Raw genomic sequence first — 21,719 nt, 5'->3', positions numbered from 1 at the left:
AGAAACTAAAAGCAAACTAAACCCACCTTCCCCTGTATTGCTCCAGCACGGGTCCCCCACGGGTGGGCGGCAGCTCCCCCCAGACCCCCTGCTCCTGCGTGGGCTCCTGTCCACGGGCTGCAGCTCCGGCCCGGGGCCTGCTCCTGCGGGGGCTCTCCATGGGCCACAGGCGCCTCCTCCAGGCCACAGCCACCTGCTCCACCGGGGGCTCCTCCACGGGGGGGCTGCAGCGTGGAGATCTGCTCCGTGTGGGACCCATGGGCTGCAGGGGGACAGCCTGCTCCACCAGGGGCCTCTCCCTGCACAGGCCACAGGGGAACTGCTGCTGCCTGCCTGGAGCACCTCCTGCCCTCCTGCTGCACTCACCTGGGGGGCTGCAGGGCTGCTTCTCTCACACTTTTGCAATCCTCTCCCAGCTGCTGTTGCACAGCAGTTTTTTTTTCCCCTTCCTTCAATCTGCTCTCCCAGAGGCCCACCCAACATCACTCCCTGGCTCAGCTCAGGCCAGCAGCAGATCCCTTTTGGAGCCGTCTGGAGCTGGCTCTGCTCTGACATGGGGCAGCTGCTGGGCTCTGCTCACAGAGGCCACCCCTGCAGCTCCCTGACACCAGAACGCTTAAGCTCAATACAAAACTATCACCCACTGCCCAGCAAACTAGTCAGCCATTCGTTTTCTGTAATTCAGAGGCCAAGGCCAGCACAGGAGACCCTGGCCTGTGGCCTGCATGCACACATCCACATCTTGAGCTAAGTGCGCTTCCAAGACAAATGGATTAACTTGTCTGACTAGCTTCTAGAATGGTCCTTCATGTTAGCGACTGACAAATGGAGGACAGGAGAGAGAAGAGAATGGAAGACATCCATCATCTACCAATAACATCTCTCTCAGAAGTCTCAACTAGCCAGGACACTCAGGAGCTAATACTGTACCTAGACGCAGCAAAATGGAAACACACTGAGGTTCTGAAAGCAGCAGGCTAGACAGGGCATTCACACACAGGGTCTGACCTGACTGGGACATAGCTAATTTGCCTCTCCCCTTTGCTAAATCCAGACACATTTCACATGGGTCCCAGCTGTCAAAACGAATCACAGCTATTAGGAAACCTCCAGATGGCTTCAGGCAGCCATTCGGATTACAAATGTCTCAATTTGCTTCATTTGCCAGTACCTAAATTGCATGTTGTTCAGTGGCAGAACTATGAACTACAAAAAAGTTTTGATGGTTCTGCTCTAGATACACAATTAACAAGCAGAAAAAGATTGGGAAGTGAAAAGCTCCCCTTATTTTGACTAGAAATCTAGTGCATTTCAGTCTCACCATTACAGCTTAGTCTACCACCATGCAACAGAAGATGGACATTCCACCTCCTGAAAGCAAACATGCAATGGCAGTCAACAAAAAAAAATATGCCAAGCTGCAGCTCCTGTTGTTTGTGTTATCTACCTCTCTTTGTCTGAAAAACAGGTGATATAAGCTTAAAGTGAGTCACCCTATTGTCAGTATATATCTGGCCATGTAACTGTCAAATTTCCAGCTTTCCTCAAACACAGCAAGTCTTCGATCCTGTGTAGCTTCTGACATGTGGGATAAAATTTCCAAGCAACTAAAAAAAAAAACAACCACCACAACCAAACAAAAAAACATCCCATCAAACCAAAAGGACACTTTAAGCATAGGTTTAAATTGTTTTCAAAAGTGGTACTGTGCTGCTTAATGTCAAACAATTTTATTACAAATAATTTTGATACAGCAAATATAGTGCAAATAGTTACCCAAATTTACAAATAGCTTTTTTTTTTTTTTTTAAATAGCTTTAGAGGATTCAGTAGCATTACCATTCCTACCATACATTCATATCAGGCCATCACAGAAACATGTACAAGTAAGCTTTCCAGACTTCACCTGAGAGATCTGCAAGTACAAGAACCACCTACAGTCCAGGACAGGGCCTAGCTCAGAGCTGCGATTCAGGTTATTCTAACTTCTCTTCAGAGTTTGTTTCCTAACACAATAAGATCTATTGTGGAGATCAAAGCACACCTGTTACACTGTGCCACACAACGCTGCTGCTAACATCCGTTACACTTCACCTCAAGTGCCCAAGCTATTCTGTCATTAGTCACTACTTCCCACCAATAAAGATAAGACACTTTAAGCCAGAGTTATAAGAACTTGGTCTGGGTCATGAACATGATGAGACTCTTCTGAACAACGTCTGGTGGTCATGGTTTCACACTGATGGCCAAATAAACCACCACACTGCTCTCTCACCCCCGCCTCCTGAAAGTAAGGTGGGAGGGAGAGCGGAGAAAACATGCTGGGGGAAAAAAAAAGGCTTATGGGTTGAGATAAGGATAATTTAATTAAAGGAAAAGAAAAAAAGACAAGCAAGGCCGTGAGGAAGCAACGTGAGAAAGAACAATTATTCTCTATTCCCCATCAGCAAGTGATGTTCGGCCACGTCCCGGGAAGCAGGGCCTCAATACACACAGTGGTTGTTCAGGGGGACAGACATGTTTCACAATGAGAGCCCCACCTCTCCTTCCCCTTCCCCACCTCTTATTGCTGAGTGTGACACCACACTGTATGGAATATCCCTTTGGTCGGTTTAGGTCAGCTGCCCTGGTGACATCCCCTCCCCAACTCTTGCCCACCCCCAGCCTGCTGGCTCTGGGGGGTTGGAGGGAGTCTTGGTGCTGTGCCAGCACTGCTCAGTGATAGACAGCACACTGGTGTGATACCCGTGCTGTTCTAGCTACAGGTGCAGAGCAAAGCACTGTATGGGCTGCTGCAGGGAAAGTTAACTCAATTCCAGCCAGACCCAGTACACGTCTGTTTTGCTGCTCCACCACATTCTGCCCTGCAACATGCTCACACTGACCCTACTTCAGTGGAGGGAAGGGCACCACTTCTCCCAAGGGTTTTACCTGTGGAAACAAGACATGGGATGACCAAACAGAGGGGTTATGAAGTGCTACTGGAGAGGTGAGCAAAATCACTAAGTGTTGGGACTTTGAGCCCACCAGTTTGGGTGGCCAGCCTTCATACCCATACCCTTCATACCTGACCAGCCTCACCTGGGTCCTCCATCCATACACTGTGCTCACAGCTCCATTTCAGCTCAGGCTGAGGCCTTGGTCTCATCCTGAGTGGTGTTGTAGGTCCTGCCACCTCCAGCTCTTCCCAGCTGGACATCCTGGACATACCCAGGACCTGATACAACACTTCCCTGAGTCTGCTGGTCAGCAGACAGTGGAATCTGTTACTGTCACCAGCCTGGCCCTACATGCGAGGCTACCGCCTGGCCTGTGCCAGGGTTGCTAGAGTTAGAGCAAGAACTTTCTGTTCCACCTTTAAACCAATGCACACTGAAAAAAAAATTTATAAACCTAAAACCCTCAATAAAAACAGCCCCCCTTCCACCCTGCAAAACAGGTAGAAGCATTTCTGCGCACAGCTCACAGCAACCGATACTGAAACATGTGATTCATTTTGCAGGTATTCCTCTATTTCAACAGATGCTTGTTTTCAAAAAGCATCAATTTGAGCAGAACAGTTACTATCTCAGTGGCTGGGAAGTCTGAGTTTTTCTGGTGCAAAGAAGCTGCACTTGCTCTGAGCAATTGTATGTCCTCATCTTTCTGGAGACAGAGGCAGCTCCTTGTATCAGGAGGCACACTTTACTACCACACATTCTCTGCTGAAATTCAGATTTAATCTAGCAAAGCCATCTTTGCTTTTAAAATGGAAATACTGTTTGGAGTACAACAGCTTGGACTCAGAGACACTAGGGACTGGCCCCTCTGTCACTGAAAAGAAAGACCATGTATCTTAACAGTGCGAGCACAATAGAGTAAAATTGGGCTGAGTCACATGAACACATGAACCCTGTCATTACAGGGTCTGTGAAGCCTGTGTTCCAGATACCAAGCAGAAGACAGGCTTCAACATTGAAGCCACCTGGCCTGCTGTTTCAGAAACCGTACCAGGATTTGGCTTGGCATAACCCTCTCAATTACTGAATGGTGGACAGACTGTGAGGTGTATAACTGACACTCACATACTTCACTCTCCTACAGGTTTTTTCCAAACAGACGCAAACAACACCACCATACACACACACAAAAAAAAGTTCTGCTTTCAATCATTCAAATGGAGTAAACTACTTTTCCACTATTCCAATAAATGCTCTTGCATAGTAATCCATCTACATGCAGTTAATCTGATGTCATTCAGCTTTCTTTCCAAGGAAAATGAATCAGTCTTGCCTTTGGAAGAATGGCATATAGGGAAAGAAAACCACAGAAAATTTAAAGTCAAAATGCAGAAACATAGCCAGTAACATCTTAGAAAGAAATTATAAATTAGAATAGGCAAATGTCAGTCATATGAATCACCTTCCAGAGCCATTTAAGAGGTCCCTAACAGAAAGAGATGAAAAAACATAAACACGCAATATTGTTTTCTATCATGTAGATCTAGGAATACCTAATGTATGAGTACCTTCAAGCAAAAGAAACTCTGAAACATAAATAGAAGTGCACTGATATAAAATTAAATGAAACTTGTATTTGGCCTTCCTAGATCAGAGACAACAACAGGGAACACTCTCAGGAGTTCTCCCACACAGGCACTCCGGTAAAACTCAAAGGCAAAAGAAAATGAGCATGGCTCAGTTACCGGGTAAGTTGACAAATTTGTAACAATAGCACCAGCTAAGATGCCAATTAGCAAATACAAAATTGTTTTAAGAAGAAAAACTCAAAGTTAAGTATAAGATGAAATTCAGTTTTACCCCTCTAGTATGTATTAACTAAGATGCAAGCATTGCTATCTTTGTTCCTCTAGAGTCTTAAAAACACCATGTAAGACCTACATATGTTGTTATGCTACACACAAAAGGAGTTTTTGCATATGCAAAAACATGAACTGCATATAAAGCCACAGGAAGAAAACAAAGAACAAGCACAAATGCATAATTTTGCAGGTATCTATCTCACTAAAATCACATTTCTAAAAGGAACAAGAAAAAACACCAGAAACGACAACAAAAATGAGAACTTGCCATACTGAAGCACAACCCTTCTTTGAACTGAAAGAAGATACAAAAAAATTATCCTGGAAACAGCAACTTCAGCACAGAACTGTCTGTTAATTGACTTGCCACTAATAGTGGCTATCCCAGTTAAGCACACATTATTCTGGAAAAATCCAAAAGGAACTATGACAAATAGCAATAATCAGAAAACAAAAGACCTCTTCTGCTAGCTGAATCTTTGGGAGAATTATTATGAAAGACCCTTTTGGGTAGAGATTCATTATTATTTTGTAATTAAATCTCCCCCCAGAAAAATGACAGGTTGCGTAGCCTTCCTTTCCCAGCTTTTGTGACTGGCAATTAAATCCACCAATATCACAGACAAGAACATGCAGCTGTCAGCAAAGATAGGGCAGGAGCTCTCACTTAAAGATGAGCACTCTGAAGTTGTGTCAGACAACACCACAGTTACTATGCTTAACACAACGTAATGAAAATTCTTCATCCTCTCTGAAAATCTAGTCACAAAAGACCAGTCACTTTGTATTACATGCCGTTTTGGTTTTTGTTTGTTTCTTCTTACAACCCTGAGAAATTTTTGACAAAGCCAAATTTCTCTCCCTGTCCCCAAGGGATCTCCAGGTCTCTCACATCACAAACACGCCCGAGGCAGATATTTCTGTAAACACAGTACTTTCATGTAATGCTTAGGCGCTACACATCAGAAAGGTCTCTGATGACGAAACCTAGATGAAGTTCAGCCTGCATACAGAAGAACTGCCAAGTTTCATCCAGATTTGTTTTCCAAACCAACGAAAACTTGCACTCCTGCCTTCTTCCATGAAGCCCCAAATTCCAGAACATGTTCAGGTAATTCTCCCTGTAGTTTCAGTAGTGCCTTCTTTCAAAATAAAGTTCAATGCATGTGCATGTTTCCCAGGTTTGTGAACTTTACATGGCTGAATTCCCACAAGAGCCAGCAGAGGGATCTCCACCATCCTGGTGGCATTAGATCAAGAATAGTAAAAGCAGGATTTTGCATATCTCACTAAGGAATTGGAAATTTAGGTCATGATACTAGCGGACTACTCCACAGATCGTACTGTGTACGGAGCCTTTCCTTCTACTCCTAAACTTGCGTGTTGGAAGGATGTCCCAGGTGTCATTCATAGCTTTGATTTCCAGAGGAGAATGTATTCTTCTCTAAAATGTAACTGAAGCTCAAATCTGGAAAAGTAGCTCCAAATTTTCTGAGAGAGGGTGGACTGGTGGTGAGGCAGAAAAAAAAATACAAAAAAAAAGGATTTAATAACATTTCAAGGGCTACTCACTCATGCGTAAGGCTTTGTTCTCACAAAAGACTGCTGTTTGCAGTTTACAAAGCTCAGGCAAATGCATTAACGTACACCTCACACTGACAGAACCCAACTGCTGACAGCCTGAGACAAACAATTCTCATCTTCTTGCCTCCCCATCTCCCTCCCTGTATGCCCTTGGCTGCCCAGGCAGTGACTGCAGTTCCCTGACACAGAATCAAGGAATGACTTGGGTTGGAAGCGACCTTAAAGATCGCCTTGTTCCAACCCCTCTGCCATGGGCAGAGATGCCACCCGCTGGATCAGTCTGCCCATATCCCACATGTGTCTAGCTCATGTGTGTCCCTCCTTCATATAGGGCAACACAGACCCAAAAGCTGCTGCTGCTGAAAGGTTAAAAAAGAGTTATACCTGCTTTCCCTTCAGTAGGGAAAGAGTCCTTCCTTGAGCCATCCACTCAGCTACTTTAAATTTGAAAATACACCTTCCAGCACCTGCCAACAGATCCAAGTTACAGAAGGATGGACAGACACAGCAGTTAATAGGCATTGTTCCTTCTGGAATACCAGGTTAAAAAAGTAAATAAACGTAGGATTTACCTCATGCACTGCTGTTAGCAGAAAGCTTTGTACAAAAGTTTTCTACACTTCAAGCATGATGCACAACTGCTCCAAAAATCACATCTTATATCTGTTTCCATGTTAATGGACTGCTTTACTGTAACACTTAAGGAAACAGTGAGACAGCCAGGAAGGCCTGGATGGCAGTCCCTTTGCTATCTATCACCAAAACCCATCATACACTGTTTCAGTTGCCAGGTTTCATATTACTTACGCTACTTGGACAGCGATGACTGGCATATGCTCAGTGATGGGATACAGTCACACTGACACAGGGCAGCAAAGGGAAGAAAAGAAACCATATTCCTTGTCAGGGGGTAGTGCTGACCACAGCTCTCCATGAATGTCTGGGAACCAGACACCAAGACCTTGCTAGGCAAGGGCACATACAAAGATGTTTAGACACAAAGTCTCTCCTCCCAGTACCGATCAGTGTCAGGGAACATGGGGAGCAAAGGAGCTTGTAAAGACGTAGAATAGGCATTTCTTCAGTGGTACAAGTAAATACAACGGCAAGCTCGCCACCACAAGCAGATCAGATCGTAAACCAGAAGTTTACTAGACAACTTGACAGTTAAAAAGAAACAGATTCACTTTTCTTCTTTCTAGACCTTCCTACTCATTAATCAGGCTAAAAGACATTTACCTAAGTTCCCGCACGTTCTTGTGTCTGCCTTCTCATTTAAAGGTCCCTTAAATCACACAAAATTGCCTAACCTTATTTTGCCTATAGGTTTCCCCTTCCACATATGCATTACATTAGAACAGTCCCAATGCTAACACCGCTTGCAAGTGTGCCTTAAGCTGGATGTGTAAATAACCGTAATGCAGACCTCTTTCCTTATCTGAGCAGTTTAAGGGAAGAACGCAGATAATATCTGTCCTGTCACACAACAGTAAGGAAGCTGCATTTATGGTGGCCCAAATGTAGAAACAGAGTTGTGCAATGATGCTGTCTCAGTACTTCAGTGTTAACAGGCAGACTTAACTAGCTCAGCTCCTGCACACACCCACGTGAAAACTCAGGGGACAACCTACAGAAGAAAGCACAATTCTTTCCTTCTTGCTGATCAGCAAGAGTGTTCAACCCTGCTTTAGTGTCCTCACAACATCATTCTCTCCCACTGACTCACCCAGCCGTGCCCAACTGTATACACATGCACTTGATCTGAACAAAGCCCTATTCACTCCTTTATGCTTTTGCAGAAGAAGGTATGCTTGTACACTTCAGAGACCACGTCAGACTAACTCCACATTCACCGACTGCAAAGGTTCAGCTGCAGAATGGGAAAGACACTCCAGCTTGACAGAGCTGTACCTTAGATCCCGCACTGCTGTCCTTACAGGAATGCACTATATTAACATTACAAAAGTCTGTTGGCAGCACTCAGGCTCCAGGGCAGTTTTTGAACATCAGACTTAAAACAAAAATAAAGGCTTAGGTTCTGTGAGATCTCTGAAGACAATTAAAATCAGAGTCAAAGCTCACTGTCCTGCTTTGCTCAAAGCAGGGGTCATGTGAAAGCTAGACCATGTTGTTCACGGTCTTGCCCACACAGGTTCTGAAGTGCTCCATAGCTGGAAGTTCTGCAGCCTCCTTCTAAGCAATATGTATGCATATAAAATAAGTAATAATTATAGCTATATAATACATACACTATTTATTTATGTATACCTATGTACATACATATTATGCAAATATCATAACATTACATTCAATATATGTAACAGGAAAGCCTACATTTGAGGCAAAACAAACGAAGAAGATGAGTGTAATTGGTAGACTCCAGCAGCAGTTTGAGATCAGACAGGAGCTGTGTACACCGGAGGATGTTACTAAGCATGCATTTGGATTCCGTTCAGTTATTACAGTCCCCATTAAGACGGAAGACATGAAAGTGCTATATTGATGGACTGCTCTGGACGTTTGCCCTGATCCCTGCTCTGCACTCATTCAATTTAGAAGAAAGCCTCACTAAGCAATACATAGTATCCACCACGTATTTTTCAGTTCTATTTGAAGCTGGAACTTGTAAAGCAACAAATTTCGCTTTTGGCATTCTGTTTTCACTGCCTCCTTTTGTTCTCCATGCAAACTCCAATACTGCATTATTTTTAAGCAGATTTTTTTTCCTTCACCATCTGATAGCTACGTTTAGCCTTATGCAGATTGTTACTACCGTTTGAGGTTAAACTGCATACCTCTTCTTTGTCTCCTACATTTATTAGCTTTATCAGTCTGAAGACTAATTAGAATTGCTGGCTCAACATGAAAATGCAATGACAAAAGTGTAACCATAGGGACAGGTCTCAAAACTACTGTTAATATTATCCATTCCTCTGATACGCGTGGTAAGCTAATGCTTGGTCACAGAGGCAAGTTGAACTTTTACAGGGAATGCTTCAGGGCCTCCCCTGTCTGACACAAAAACATACAAAGACCGGGAGAACACAAACTGCATCTGCAGCACGCAGCTTTTTTCTTCTGTCCCCATGCACTGTCAGCTGCTGGAACCAGGTCAAAGTCATCACACCAGCAGAGGCATATAAAAGCAATGAATTTCTTCCCTCTTTCCCCCAGCTGGCTTTTCAGCGTACCTCCTCACAGCAATCCCCAGATAGACAAATTAAGAGGTGAATTTATGCAGAACCAGTACGAAGAAAACCAACTGTGAAACACATACTGCAAGCTGGTAAAGGGCAGGCCTGTGCTAGGACCTGGAAGGCTGCTGCACACGGTAATGCCCTTCCAGGGACACCCTTGCAGCCCACCTCACCTCCCAGGGACAGGGCTCCGACCCGCTGAGTCACAGCAGCACGATGCAGCTCCTCTGTCTGCACCAGGGAGGAAGAGGTGTGCCCTCCTGCTTGCTCACAGAAGCCCAGGTGTGTAGCTCCAGGGTATCACCTTGCCAAGAGAATCACAGCCAGCATCCTGCTGCGCTGTTCTGCCCGCTGTTCTGCGCACAGCTAGCCCCTTCTGAACACAGGCTGTTCCAGTCTCGCCTCCAGCTGCCATCACAAACAGCTCTTGTCCCTTTCTTCCCTCCCTTCAGCATCAGGAGCATGTGGACTCCTCCAACACACTAGATGCTCTAGCTTCAGAGTGGCAGGAGACCCTGAACAGGCTTTCCAGCCGCAAAAGAGCCACCCTGCAGTGCTATACTACATCTAGATGATCAGCACAACCTGAGTACATCAAGCCAGCAGCAGCTGCCTTTCACCACAAAGCTTCTCCATACTTTGTGCCAAAGAGCGAACAATCATTCCTTCCGCAACTTTCCCAATATCGCAATGATGGTGGCAAACTCTGTATAATTAGCTTGCTCCCTCACAGCTCAGGGCTCAATGAGTTGCATTACACTGGGTGGAAAATCACTCTCCAGTCTGGTTGGCTTTACTCAAGCGTGTTTCATGGAGCAGACATACCTCAGAGCTCAGAACTCAGTCCACAGAAAACCAAGGAAAAGCAATCTTAAGATGAACCTCACAGACTGATGAGCCAGGGTCCCTACATCACAGCTCAGGACTCAAACTCAAATTCCACCCAGATTTGACGTCTCCCTCCTCTACACTGTAGATCACGGTCTTGTTCCCCACGCCTTAGCAGCGGTTAGAATGACTTCAGCATTTAGCAGGTGTGTATACCCCCAAGAGCGCTCAAAGGTACACGTGGTGAGACCCTCTGCTGACCTAAACTGGTAAGGGTAAGTGACTTACCCAACTCCAGACAAAAGCAGTAAGTACAAGTTTCCAGCTGTGCCCGCTCACAGCGTAACATGTGCCGTCCAGATCCTCTTTATGGAATGGGATCACCCTGTTCCATTCAAATGGGGTGCATCAACCTGAAACAGGACATGCTCCAAAAGGCAACATGGCTAGTTCTCTGGGTCAGAATAATTAGGTGGCAGAATTTACTCATGAGCAAAGAGGTCTCACAACCTCAATACGTGATAAACATTTGGTTTGAGAAACCACTAACTGTAGCTCTTTGAGAGCTGGACCAGAGGGGCTGCCCAGCGCAGGAGATGTCCTGATTTCTGTGTCACGACATGTGAGACCAGTGTGCAGTGTGGCTTTGGCTACTAGTCTCTCTGGGGTAAGAGATCTAACCAACCTGAGATTTAGCAATTTACAATTTAGCAATTTAGCAATTCACGTTTTTCATATTTGTTATCTGATCGCGCTCTTTCCTTATTGCTGGCAAAACTAATCTTTTATTTCTACAATAAGTTGTTGCAAAGCTGGTGTTGCCCCACATATTTCTTTGTTTGGTATCCACAAAACCCTTGTTATATAGCAGCATGGTGACAGCAAATCCAACTCAACAGCACCCACGTCCACTCCAATATTTTCTGTCACCCTAAAAAGCCCTTTTAGCAACACCCATGCACTTCAGTGAGCCCAAACTTTAAGACTCATCCATTCACCTTTCAATATACCACGGTGACAAACAGGCCAGTTCAGTCACCCATGGGTCTGCAGAGCATGGTGTTACACACAGCACTCGGGAGCTGCAGCGCACAGCCAGAGACCTCTCCGAGCCCCCCCAGCTTCCCCTGTCTGAGCTTCATGACAAGAGTGTGGGAGGGAAAAACAAAAAGCATTTGTCTAATTTCTCGGGGACAACTTGTTTTTCCCCACACTGAACACAATGAGCGCCTTGGTCACTTTCCACCTTTCTACCACGACCTAGGAGCGTTTGGCAGCTCACAGTTTCTCTCATGTTGTAGCTTCTGACTCTCAACCATCTTGAAGTCATTTATCTCTTCCTCCCATTAGGAAAATTTATTCCAGGATTTAGTGAATCACTCAGCTCACCTTCTTCACTGCTGCTGCAGTCTCAGTAACCATGCGTTGCTTTTGCCAGAGATGCATGTCTGTCAGCCACATCAGAGCTTCTCAAATGAATTTCAAGGTTTATATCGACTGCAGAGGGTCTTCATTCTCCAGTATCTACTACAGATCAATGGCTGGGCAATCATGCCAAGCACTGTGGCTGACCAGCTTATTTCTTTAATGCAGACATGTCAGGGGATGGGAGATGAGAGAGGAACACTGGAGACTGAGGCAAAGGAACATCTCTCTAATCTGAAATAGTGATAAGTTAGTCACAGATCACAGTGGCCACAGCAAGTTGGACCAATGCTTGCTCCTTGAATTGCGGGACACATCATCCCAGTCAGTTTAACGCTAACCAAGCATTTACTCCTTTCTACACTGTCCTGGTTTTGGCTAGGACAGAGTTAAATTTCTTCCTGGTAGCTGCTGTGGTGCAACATTTTGGATGAGAATAACACTGATAACACGCTGATGTTTCAGTTGTTGCAGAGCAGTGCTCGCACAGAGCCCAGGACTTTTCAGCTCCTGTTGCTGTCCTGCCAGTGATGAGGCTGGGGGTGCACCAGGAGCTGGAAGGGGACAGACCCAGGACAGCTGGCCCAGGCTGGCCAGAGGGATGTCCCATGCCACGTGGTGTCATGCCGAACAATTAATACGGGGTGGTTGGCTGGGGCAGGGGGGTCCCTGCTCAGGGATGAGCTGGGCATCAATCAGCAGGTGGTGAGCAATTGCATTGTGCATCACTTGCTTTGTATACATTATTATTATTACAATTACCATTATTACTATTTTTATTTCTTCTCTGTCCTATTAAACTGTCTTTATCTCAACCCACAATCTTTCGCCTTTTTCCTCCCCAATTCTCTCCCTTGTCCCGTTGTGGAGGGGAGGGTGAGAGAACAGCTGCATGGTACTGAGCTGCTGGCCAGGCTCAACCACAACATATACACACCACAGGCAGAGTTACACAGAAGACGGGACAAAAATCTGTTTGCTGGAACAATACTGGTTGAAACTAAAAAAGAAAGGTATCTGAGAGGGTAAAACTTTCTTTAAAGACAGAGACCACTCAAAAAGAAAAAAGAGAGACACCACTCTCAGACCACCTGAAGAGAATCCATTGCAATGCAACACCTCCCTGACAAACTTCCTCCAAGTCCCAGTTACTGAGCTACAATCTCACTATCTCTGCAAGGTTCAGATAGGGAACTACCCACTGCGTATGTAGCACAGCTCCGGGCCGTTCCTATCTCACTCAGCACATGCCGATCTTTAAAACTACATTTGGCACACTGCTGTGACTCTTCTCTGAAGATTAGACTACACTGTTTTTTAAACCACGCAAAATTAAAATAGATCTTGAAACATTTCAGAAGAGCAGGGATCTGAATTCCAGGAGGGTGGTAATCTTTCACACATGCTCCTCCTGCAGTTCCTCAGCAGCCTTTAGTCTGCAGTCCTAAATAACTGCTGTAGGTGGCTGAAGTCCATCAGTGGTCACTACCACTCCCACATATGAAGCCTATGAAATACTTTAACACTTTGGGCATTGCAGTCACTGGTAATCCCTCCAGTGGAAAACATCCCAAGTACTTGCAGGCCACAGCAGCTATGAGTAGTGGAGGTTTTTTGTTTGTCTAGTTTTTGTGGTTTTGTTTTTCTTTTTTTTTTTTTTTTTTCCTCTCTCCAGCTAGAACTGAAAACTGTGGTGAAGAAGTCAAAATGACTGGCCTGGTAGACAAGGGAAGAACAGTGGATGTTGCCTGCCTGGACTTCAGTAAGGCCTTTGACACTGTCTCCCATAAGATTCTCAAGAAGAAGCTGATGAAGTATGGACTTGATGGGCAGTGAGGTGGATTGAAAACTGGATAAATGTCAGGCCCAGAGGATAGTGATCAGTAGCACAAAGGCTGGTTGGAGTTCACTCACTAGCAAAGTACCTGACGAGTCAATACTGGGTCCAGTCCTGTTTAATGTCTTCATTAATGATGTGGATGATGGGGCAGAGTACCCTCAGCAAGTTTGCAGAGGAAACAAAACTGGGAGGAACGCCTGCCTGAACACCAACCAGCAAGGTGCCCTTGCCACAAAGAATGCTATCAGTATCCTGGGATGCAGGAGGTAAAGTGTTGCCAGCAGGTCGAGGGACGTGATCCTTGCCCTCCACTCAGCACTGGTGAGGCTGCACCTGGAGCTCTGTGTCCAGTTCTGGGCACCCCAGTACAAGAGGGACAAGGGTACACTGGAGAGAGTGCAGTGAAGGGCCACCAAGATGAAGGGACAGGAGCACCTCTCCAATGCGGAAAGGCTGAGAGAGCTGGGACTGTTCAGCCCGGAGAAGAGAAGGATCAGGTAGTTTCTCATCAGTGTATATATAAATACCTGAAGGGAGGGTGCGAAGAGGACAGAGCCCAGGGCAGGGGCAGAGGCAGTGTTGCTGGACCAGGTATACTCCAGAGGTCCCTTCCAAACTAATCCATCCTGTGATCCTGTCTCCTGTGTCAAAGGCTAAGCTCCCTGGTTCGAACTTCACGTCTTTTGGTATCTGTTTCAAAATGTGACTTTGAACATAGATGGAGAGAGAAAAATTAATGCACAGACTAGTTCTGCAGTAACTACCTCTCAGGCCATAAACTACTCAGAATACAGGCCTAAGATAGAGAAGATCACACATGCTAATTCCTGATGTCCAAGAGTAGGACAGGGACACAACATCAAGATTAAAGTGTCAATGACAAGAGATGTAATTAAAGAGCTCACAGCTGGACAATGCAAGGAAAGACAAACACAAGCATTATTAGAAAACAACTGTGTCTATTCTGAGCTTTTGCCTAGAACTGCCAACCTCACATTTAATATTCTGTATCCCACTCAGTCCAAAGTGAATGAGAATTTTGTACCACACCATGAGCACAGAAACTGAGCACAAAACAGCTCAGAGTCTCTGTCACTAGCAGCAGTGCCGATGTGTTGGATGGGGGATGACATCCCAGCACAGACAGATACCAGTCTTGCATGCTCTCCTGTGAAGGAAAACAGGGCACACATAAAAGATTGCTGCAGGCACATATTCCTGCTTGCTGGGGGTCAGGAGGGGCCATGGTTTGTACACATTACACAGAGGTTGCAGAGAAGGGGATGGAAACTGAACAAAGGTCCACTATCCTGCCCAGCTCCCTTACAGGCATTCGTACCGCAGTAACAGCCTTTTTCAGAGCGAGGCCATGCGGAACGTGTTCAGCTGCAGTCTCCCAGTAAATGATTCAATACCTACATCTGCGTTCAGAAGGGGCAAGTCAGTCTTTTACTTGAAGCCAGTAACTGAGGCACTGTCAGTGCTCTGGATCCATTTACTGCAAAGGTATACACAACACACTCTCTCAGAAGACAACCACTCACTCCTTCCATCTGCACGTGTCCAACTGCTTCAAAATCCCTTCTGGTAGCCTTTTTCTGCTCCAGTTTTCTTTGTCCAAAAGTCTGAAAGTCTGGATGGTTTCCAGGGCTGAGATGGTTTGCAGCTGTTGCAGTACGCTGCAGAAGCCAGGCATGCTTGTAACCAAACAACCCACCACATCACTTGGAAGAGCCCTGAAGTCACAAGGACTCCACAGGTTTGGGTAACAACTGAGTACCTTACCTTTCCTAAGATGGATAGTCCCTTGATCATCAGACTGATGTATGTAGAATACATTTCTATCTGTCCGAGATGCATGGAAAAAAAATACAGCTTGCTGCCTTTATTCATGGTCATATCCATACCTTTCACGCAGGATCACAAGACCAGGGGCCACCAGTATTATTTTCCAGACCTCTGGCTCAAAGACAGAACCATATGTCAATAGGAACCACATGCAGAAAGCAAGATTGTTTCAGAGTACAGCCTGTTGTAAAGAGCAGCAGCCTGACACCCTGCTGCAACGGATTATACATGGGAATATGACACAGACTTCCATCTGTAATTTAGGATCTCTAGAAAATATACACTTGGGTATAGATAATTCTAACAGTGCTAAGGTATCTTGTGTTTCTCAGTGCATCTCAAAATACCAGCTACAAGATTCTGCTAAATACGTGTGACTTGCTCCCACCTGCAAGATCAAATGCAGACCTTCCAGATAAGAAAATAAGATAAACATCTTCTCAATGTTTACTAAAAATTTTGATAATATACAGATATTAAGATTGTTCTATGGAGCATAAGCACTTTTATCCTAGAGCTGAAAAGCTCAAACTGCATGTTCATAGCCAAGTGCAACACAACAAAGGTAGTTGTTTCATGCATAATAGAGGGACAGTTTCCAAGGCACATGGCCTTAGCCCTCACACTTAGCTAGCATCCAGATCTCAGTACCATGAACTTCTGAGGTTCTTCAGCTCCAAAGCCAAGTGGAGAAGCATTCGAGTGAGAAATTACACAAAGTACACTTTTACACAGACACTTTCTCCTCAAGTATTACTACCTTCACAGATTTACACACAACACCAAAAAAAAAAAAAAAGGAAAATGAAGAGTCACTCAGGAGGATCCCGGTTCACCAAGAGGTTTGTCCACTGAGTTGATAGTAAGCCGCATCCTGCATTTGTTCTTACACAAAGAGAGCAGCCGCCGAGTTTACACATACGGCCACATGTCATTCTGGCTCACCAACACTCATTTGCCTGCTGCAGGAGAGGTGGGCAGTTAATTTCTTCCAGGTTAGCATTAACGGTGGAAGCCACTAATTTATTTATCATCCATACTAGGGGAACTGAACTCCTTCAGCCACAAATTGTTACCTAGCCTGATCTCCCTTGCTTTCAGATAAGCACCACTGCTAAAGACCCCAAACCTGCCTGATAATACTACCTAAATAAAAAAATAAAAATAAAAATCCACAAACCAAGTTGAATTCAAATACACCTTGCAGTGGTGACACCCTTGGGCACCTCCTTTGAAGGCCATTCACTTCACCATGACAGGTGCATGGCCTCCTACCAATTTGGGTTTCTCTGCTTCAGCCTTGGTCAGTCAGTATTCTCACCTCTACCATCAAGCCTCCTGAACTCCAGATGCATTGCATCTCTGCAGTTACTTTCACAGCCTCTGCACAGAATCTTGCAAAATACAGTCATGTGCCATTAATTTAATTTGTATCTCCTCTACTACCTGAATCAGTTGGTCTATCATTTTTTTCCCTGGGAATTTAGACTAACCAGTCTGCAGTTTTTTATACTGTGCCATTTGTCCTTTATATGTAACCACACCAAACAAGCACCTTAAAAAGTCTCCTATCCATTCCAGTACCTCTTGCAAGTTTAACACATAATGACCAGGCACAAAGCTTCAAAAAATTCTCACTGAATTTGTTGAAAAACATACTTCTCTGTAAAGGAAAACAGCACTTTATCCTTGCATGTTCAAAAAAGAAAAAGAGACCAGAGAAGTTAGAACAGACCACAAGACTTTACCAAACACTCCTGGATTGTTAAACATTAACACCTTTCTGAGATGATGGACCTATTCTGCAATTATATTTTCTTTCATTTGTAATATACTTTCCAGTTTAAGCTATGCTAGTCATGGACTTTTTTCCCCTCTCAATGTTTTCAACATTTCTATCAACTTTTCTGAATGTCTGACCTCTAGATGTTTTTTGTCTTTTTTTCCCCCCATTTGTCACCTTCTTTACCGTCCCCCTTCTGTAGGAAGGTTATTTCCACCTGCTTTATTTGCCACTGAACGCGCCACACTCTTCACTGAATTCCTCATTTTTTCTTCTCTCAGCAAGTGACAGAGTTGTTCTGTCAGGGTTCACTTTGCCGAAACAAAAGCATTTGTCTGCCTGCCCGTTAGGGCACTGCTTTCCAGGTTCACTTGTCAGTCCTTGCATATCAGGGCTGCGAAATGATAGCGATCTCATTTCCATTGCTGGGAGGAAACAAACAGTACAGAAGGCAAGGTGCGTAGCTCCTCATAACCAGCCTCTGAGGGGGGAGGGCAGGGACAGGCACACCTGCCTTTTCAGACCAGTAAAGATTTCCTGCTCATCTCTCTCAAAGCCAGGAAGCATGAGGCTATGGCATGAGCATTCTGTACCTTTTGGGGAATCATCCTATCTTGCAAAGGTGCAGGCTGCTCACTCAAAACCAGTTTTAGAACACACAGAAAGGCGTGGAGCAGCACACACTTATAACCACACAAGGTAGCAGGTTGGGTAAAGATGTCACTTCTGTTTTGAAAATTGCTTCACTAGGTTCTAAAACAGAAAGATTAAAAATAAAAAAATAAAAAAATAACTGCCCTTTTTTATATAAAAAGAACAGCAGCTGCACTTGGAAGTGTTTTGCCCCAAGCAGTTATTTTCCCTAAAGTACGAAGTTGTTGAAAGTATTTGCCTAAGAGTGGATACATAACCCTCAGCACAGGTGACTGACAGAAGACTGAATATACTGAAACCGTAACCTTAATGATGATTCACTTCCGCGAAACAAGTCGCTTCCAGTCAGGAGCTAGGTGTAAAAAGACAGACTAGGTAATAGGAGTTTTAATCTTGTATCATCACCATGACAAGCTGATTTATTTGGAATTCCACCTGGACAAGATATAATTTATCGGGTTGTCATGGAGATGTGCTACCACTCAATCCAGTCACCTTACAAACTCAAACATGTACACGCAGATCATCTGAATTGATAACATTCAGCACATACTTAGAATTCCTGTGACATGGTTATTACTCTGCAGTTTCACAAGCTAGTTTACAACAGGGATAAAATTTAATTTCCTATACATATATATATAAAATTAAACTGTGCTTACAGGAGGAGCAGAGGTGGGGGAACGGAACGTGTGCTGTGTTTACAAAATAATTAATGCAACTTCCCTCTGCAAAGTTTCTCCCCGGTAACCAGAGTTCAAGATCCCAGCACTTGAAAGTGCCGTTCCTACGGTATTTGTGGCGAACCACCACTAGAAGATAGGGGAACATCTGGCTACAGGAGCCAGCGGCTGGGCAGCTTGCTGCGGGTGCCTGCCAGCTGCGAACACGCAGCGCGAGGCAGGCATTAGGCTCCTGTGACACGGGAATTGGCGCTGCCTCACCTTCAGCTCTGAACCGGGAGGTAACGAAGCCAACGTGTGAGAAACAGCCACCTCCAGGAGAAGCAAATCGGTAATATCTCAACGTGAATTGTTGCTGTAAGCTCATGGCTAGCCCCGGACAGGAGAAGTGCGGTTGGTGAGTGCCCAGAGCAAGCCTACTCTAGGGGTTATACCCAAAGCCTGTCAGAACCAAAGCACCGAGCCCTGCAGAGGGATGTTACCACGTCAAGAACACCCTCCTGAGAGGGAGAGGGGCGCAGAGCCCTGCGGAGCGCGGCACCCACCTTCTCCTTCCCCGTAGCGGCCGCGGGCGGCTCGGGGCCCGTCTTCTTGCCCTCGCCGATGTCCACCCTGATGAGGCGGTGCCGGGGGGAGATGTACCTGACGTCGGGCGGCGTGCCGGGTCGCCGCTCGCTCTGGCTGCGGAAGAGGTGCGGGGAGCCGGGCGCGGCGGGGCTGGCGGCGCCGCAGGACGAGGAGGAGAACAGGCGCGGGGCCGGCTCGCCGGGCTCCTCGGGCCGGCAAAGGGCGCGCAGCTTGCGCAGGGACGAGCCGGGCCCGCTGTACGGGTCCTCGAAGTCGCGCTCCTTCTGCGCGCGGTAGGCGCGGAGCAGGTCGCTGGTGTCGTCGCGCAGGTGGCGGTGCGGGAAGCCGGGCGAGGCGTGCGGGTGCTGCTGCGGGTGCTGCTGGTGGTGGTGGTGCTGGTGGTGGTGCTGGCGGTGGTGGTGGAGGTGCGGCGGCCCGTCGGGGCGGGGCGCGCCGCCCGCACCGTTGCGCTTCTCCCGGTAGTCGGGCCGCGGGGGCTGCGGGGGGCTCTTGGTCTTGTTGTTGCCCAGGCTGAAGTACTTGTTCAGCCATTTGGCCATCGTCTCCTCCGGGCGAGGGCCCTCAGCGGCGGCCGCTGCCCCCGCCGCCCTGCGCGACAGCTCCGCTCGCCGCCCGCATGGAGGAGCCGGGTGGCGGGGCGGCACGGAACCGGCCGCCCCGCCCCGCTCCACTCCGCGCACACGGGTCCCCCCCCGGCGGGCTGCGGGCCCCCGGCTTTCCCCCGGCCGCAGCCCGGCTGTCGCGAGCGCCGCCGCCGCTGCGCCTGCACCGCGGCCCGGGCTGACCTCAGCGCGCCGCCGGGCGGGGACGCGGCTGCGCGGGGCCGCCCACCGGGACGGGACGGGACGGGCGGGGCGGGGACGGGCGGGGCGGGGCGCGGGACCGCTGGCAACTGGGGGCGGGGACGGGGGGGGAGTCCGTAGGGAGGTGCACAGTGGCTGGGGGGAGCGCATGGAGTACGCCGTGGAGTGCAGCTCCTGGTTCCGCACAGAACCACCCCAAAATCAGCCCACGTGTCTGAGAGCGGTGTACAAACGCTGCTTGAGCTTCCCCAAGTTCACTGCCGTGACCACTGCCCTGGGGAGCCTGTCCCAGTGCCCGACCACCCTCTGGGTGCAGAACCTTTCCCTAACCCCCAGCCTGACCCTCCCCTGTCCCAGCCCCATGCCGTTCCCTCGGGTCCTGTCGCTGTCCCCAGAGAGCAGAGCTCAGCGCCTGCCCCTCCGCTCCCCTTGTGAGGGGGCTGCAGGCTGCCATGAGGCCTCCCCTCAGCCTGCTCTGCTCTGGGCTGAACAAACCCAGTCACCTCAGCCACTCCTCACATCTTGCCCTGTAAACCCTTCACCATCTTTGCAGCCCTCCTTTGGACACTCTCTAATGGCTTTGTGCCCTTCTAATACTGTGGCACCCAAAACCACACACAGTATTTGCAGTGAGGCCACACCAGCACAGGGCAGAGCAGGAAAATCCCTTCCCTCAACCAGCCAGCCAGCCACATCATGCTTAATGTGCCGCAGGTTACGCTGGGCCCTGGTGGCCATCACCACCACCAGCCGTGTCTCCCTGGGCGTCTTTGCCCCAGGTGCCACAAGGAGGCAGCAGGCATGAGCCCCCTTCTTCTCCCAGCTGCTCTGAGCCAGGAGGGCTGCAGGCAGGGTCATGCACTCCCATCCTCTCTTCACCATCTCTGGCCTCTCCAGTCCCACTGCCCGGGTGTGCTCCTTCCCTTCAGCGGGATGGGGTCTCGGGCCGCGCCCCCAGCAAAGGGCACCAAGCCCTGCTGGTGGCTAGGGCTGGTGCTGCTAAGCAAACAGGATGTAGTCTTGTCAGTAGATGCCTTTCCCAAGTGTGTTCATAGAAAAGGGCTACAGTAAGTCGGAGATGATACCTGTGTGAATCACCCTGCTGAGCAGGTTTATTGCCAGGAGGGCTTGTCACCTTCTGGTCCACCATGGTTGTGACCAGTTAATATTGCTGTTTTTAACTTGCTCCATTTGCCCAAACTGTAGCAGCTTCTCCCAAGATTTTTTCTGCCTAGCTGTGTTACTCTCACCTGCATCTTTAGTACCCATCTCTGTAATGGTTTGGTCTGGCCTTGGCAAAAGCTGAAGGCACTGAATGGATATGTAAATGGGGATAGGACTCTTCCTTAGGCTGATCTCACTAGGCCCATCTGTGGCCTCTGCAACAAGAAAGAAATTAATCAGACCAAAGAACTACCGAGGTGAGAACTTTGCTGGTGGTTCTTCAGTTGTGGGTACTAATCTGGGACAGGAGGGTCTCATTGTTCTTCTATTCTGTGTACACTGCACGGGTGGGATTCAGCTTCAAAAATAGTCAAGTCCTCACCAGTTGCATGTTTGGGAGGCTTCCGTCAGCCAGAATTGAGACCCATTGACACAAGCACTAAGAAGCTGGTTAATCTTTTCCTCCCTTTAGGATCACCCTTTTCATCCCTTCGGTTCAAACCATTCAAAACTATGACAGG

The 21,719-nt window shown here is 47.2% G+C and overlaps 1 protein-coding gene across 1 annotated transcript in view; it reads right to left on the bottom strand.

Annotated features, from left to right (window-relative positions):
• The window catches only part of SHB (SH2 domain containing adaptor protein B), a 79,287-nt gene extending 59,334 nt beyond the window's left edge, over nt 1-19,953 (bottom strand). Inside the window, exon 1 of the mRNA XM_013197526.3 lies at nt 19,189-19,953. Coding sequence (XP_013052980.2) covers nt 19,189-19,770 — 582 coding nt within the window. The 5' untranslated portion in view covers nt 19,771-19,953. The remainder of the gene's footprint in view (nt 1-19,188) is intronic.
• Nucleotides 19,954-21,719: the final 1,766 nt, after the last annotated feature.

The sequence above is a fragment of the Anser cygnoides genome, chromosome Z (assembly GCF_040182565.1).
Source record: "Anser cygnoides isolate HZ-2024a breed goose chromosome Z, Taihu_goose_T2T_genome, whole genome shotgun sequence".
Lineage (NCBI taxonomy): Eukaryota > Metazoa > Chordata > Aves > Anseriformes > Anatidae > Anser > Anser cygnoides.
The sequence above is the reverse complement of the archived record's forward strand: the minus strand, read 5'-3'. Positions and strand labels throughout refer to the sequence as shown.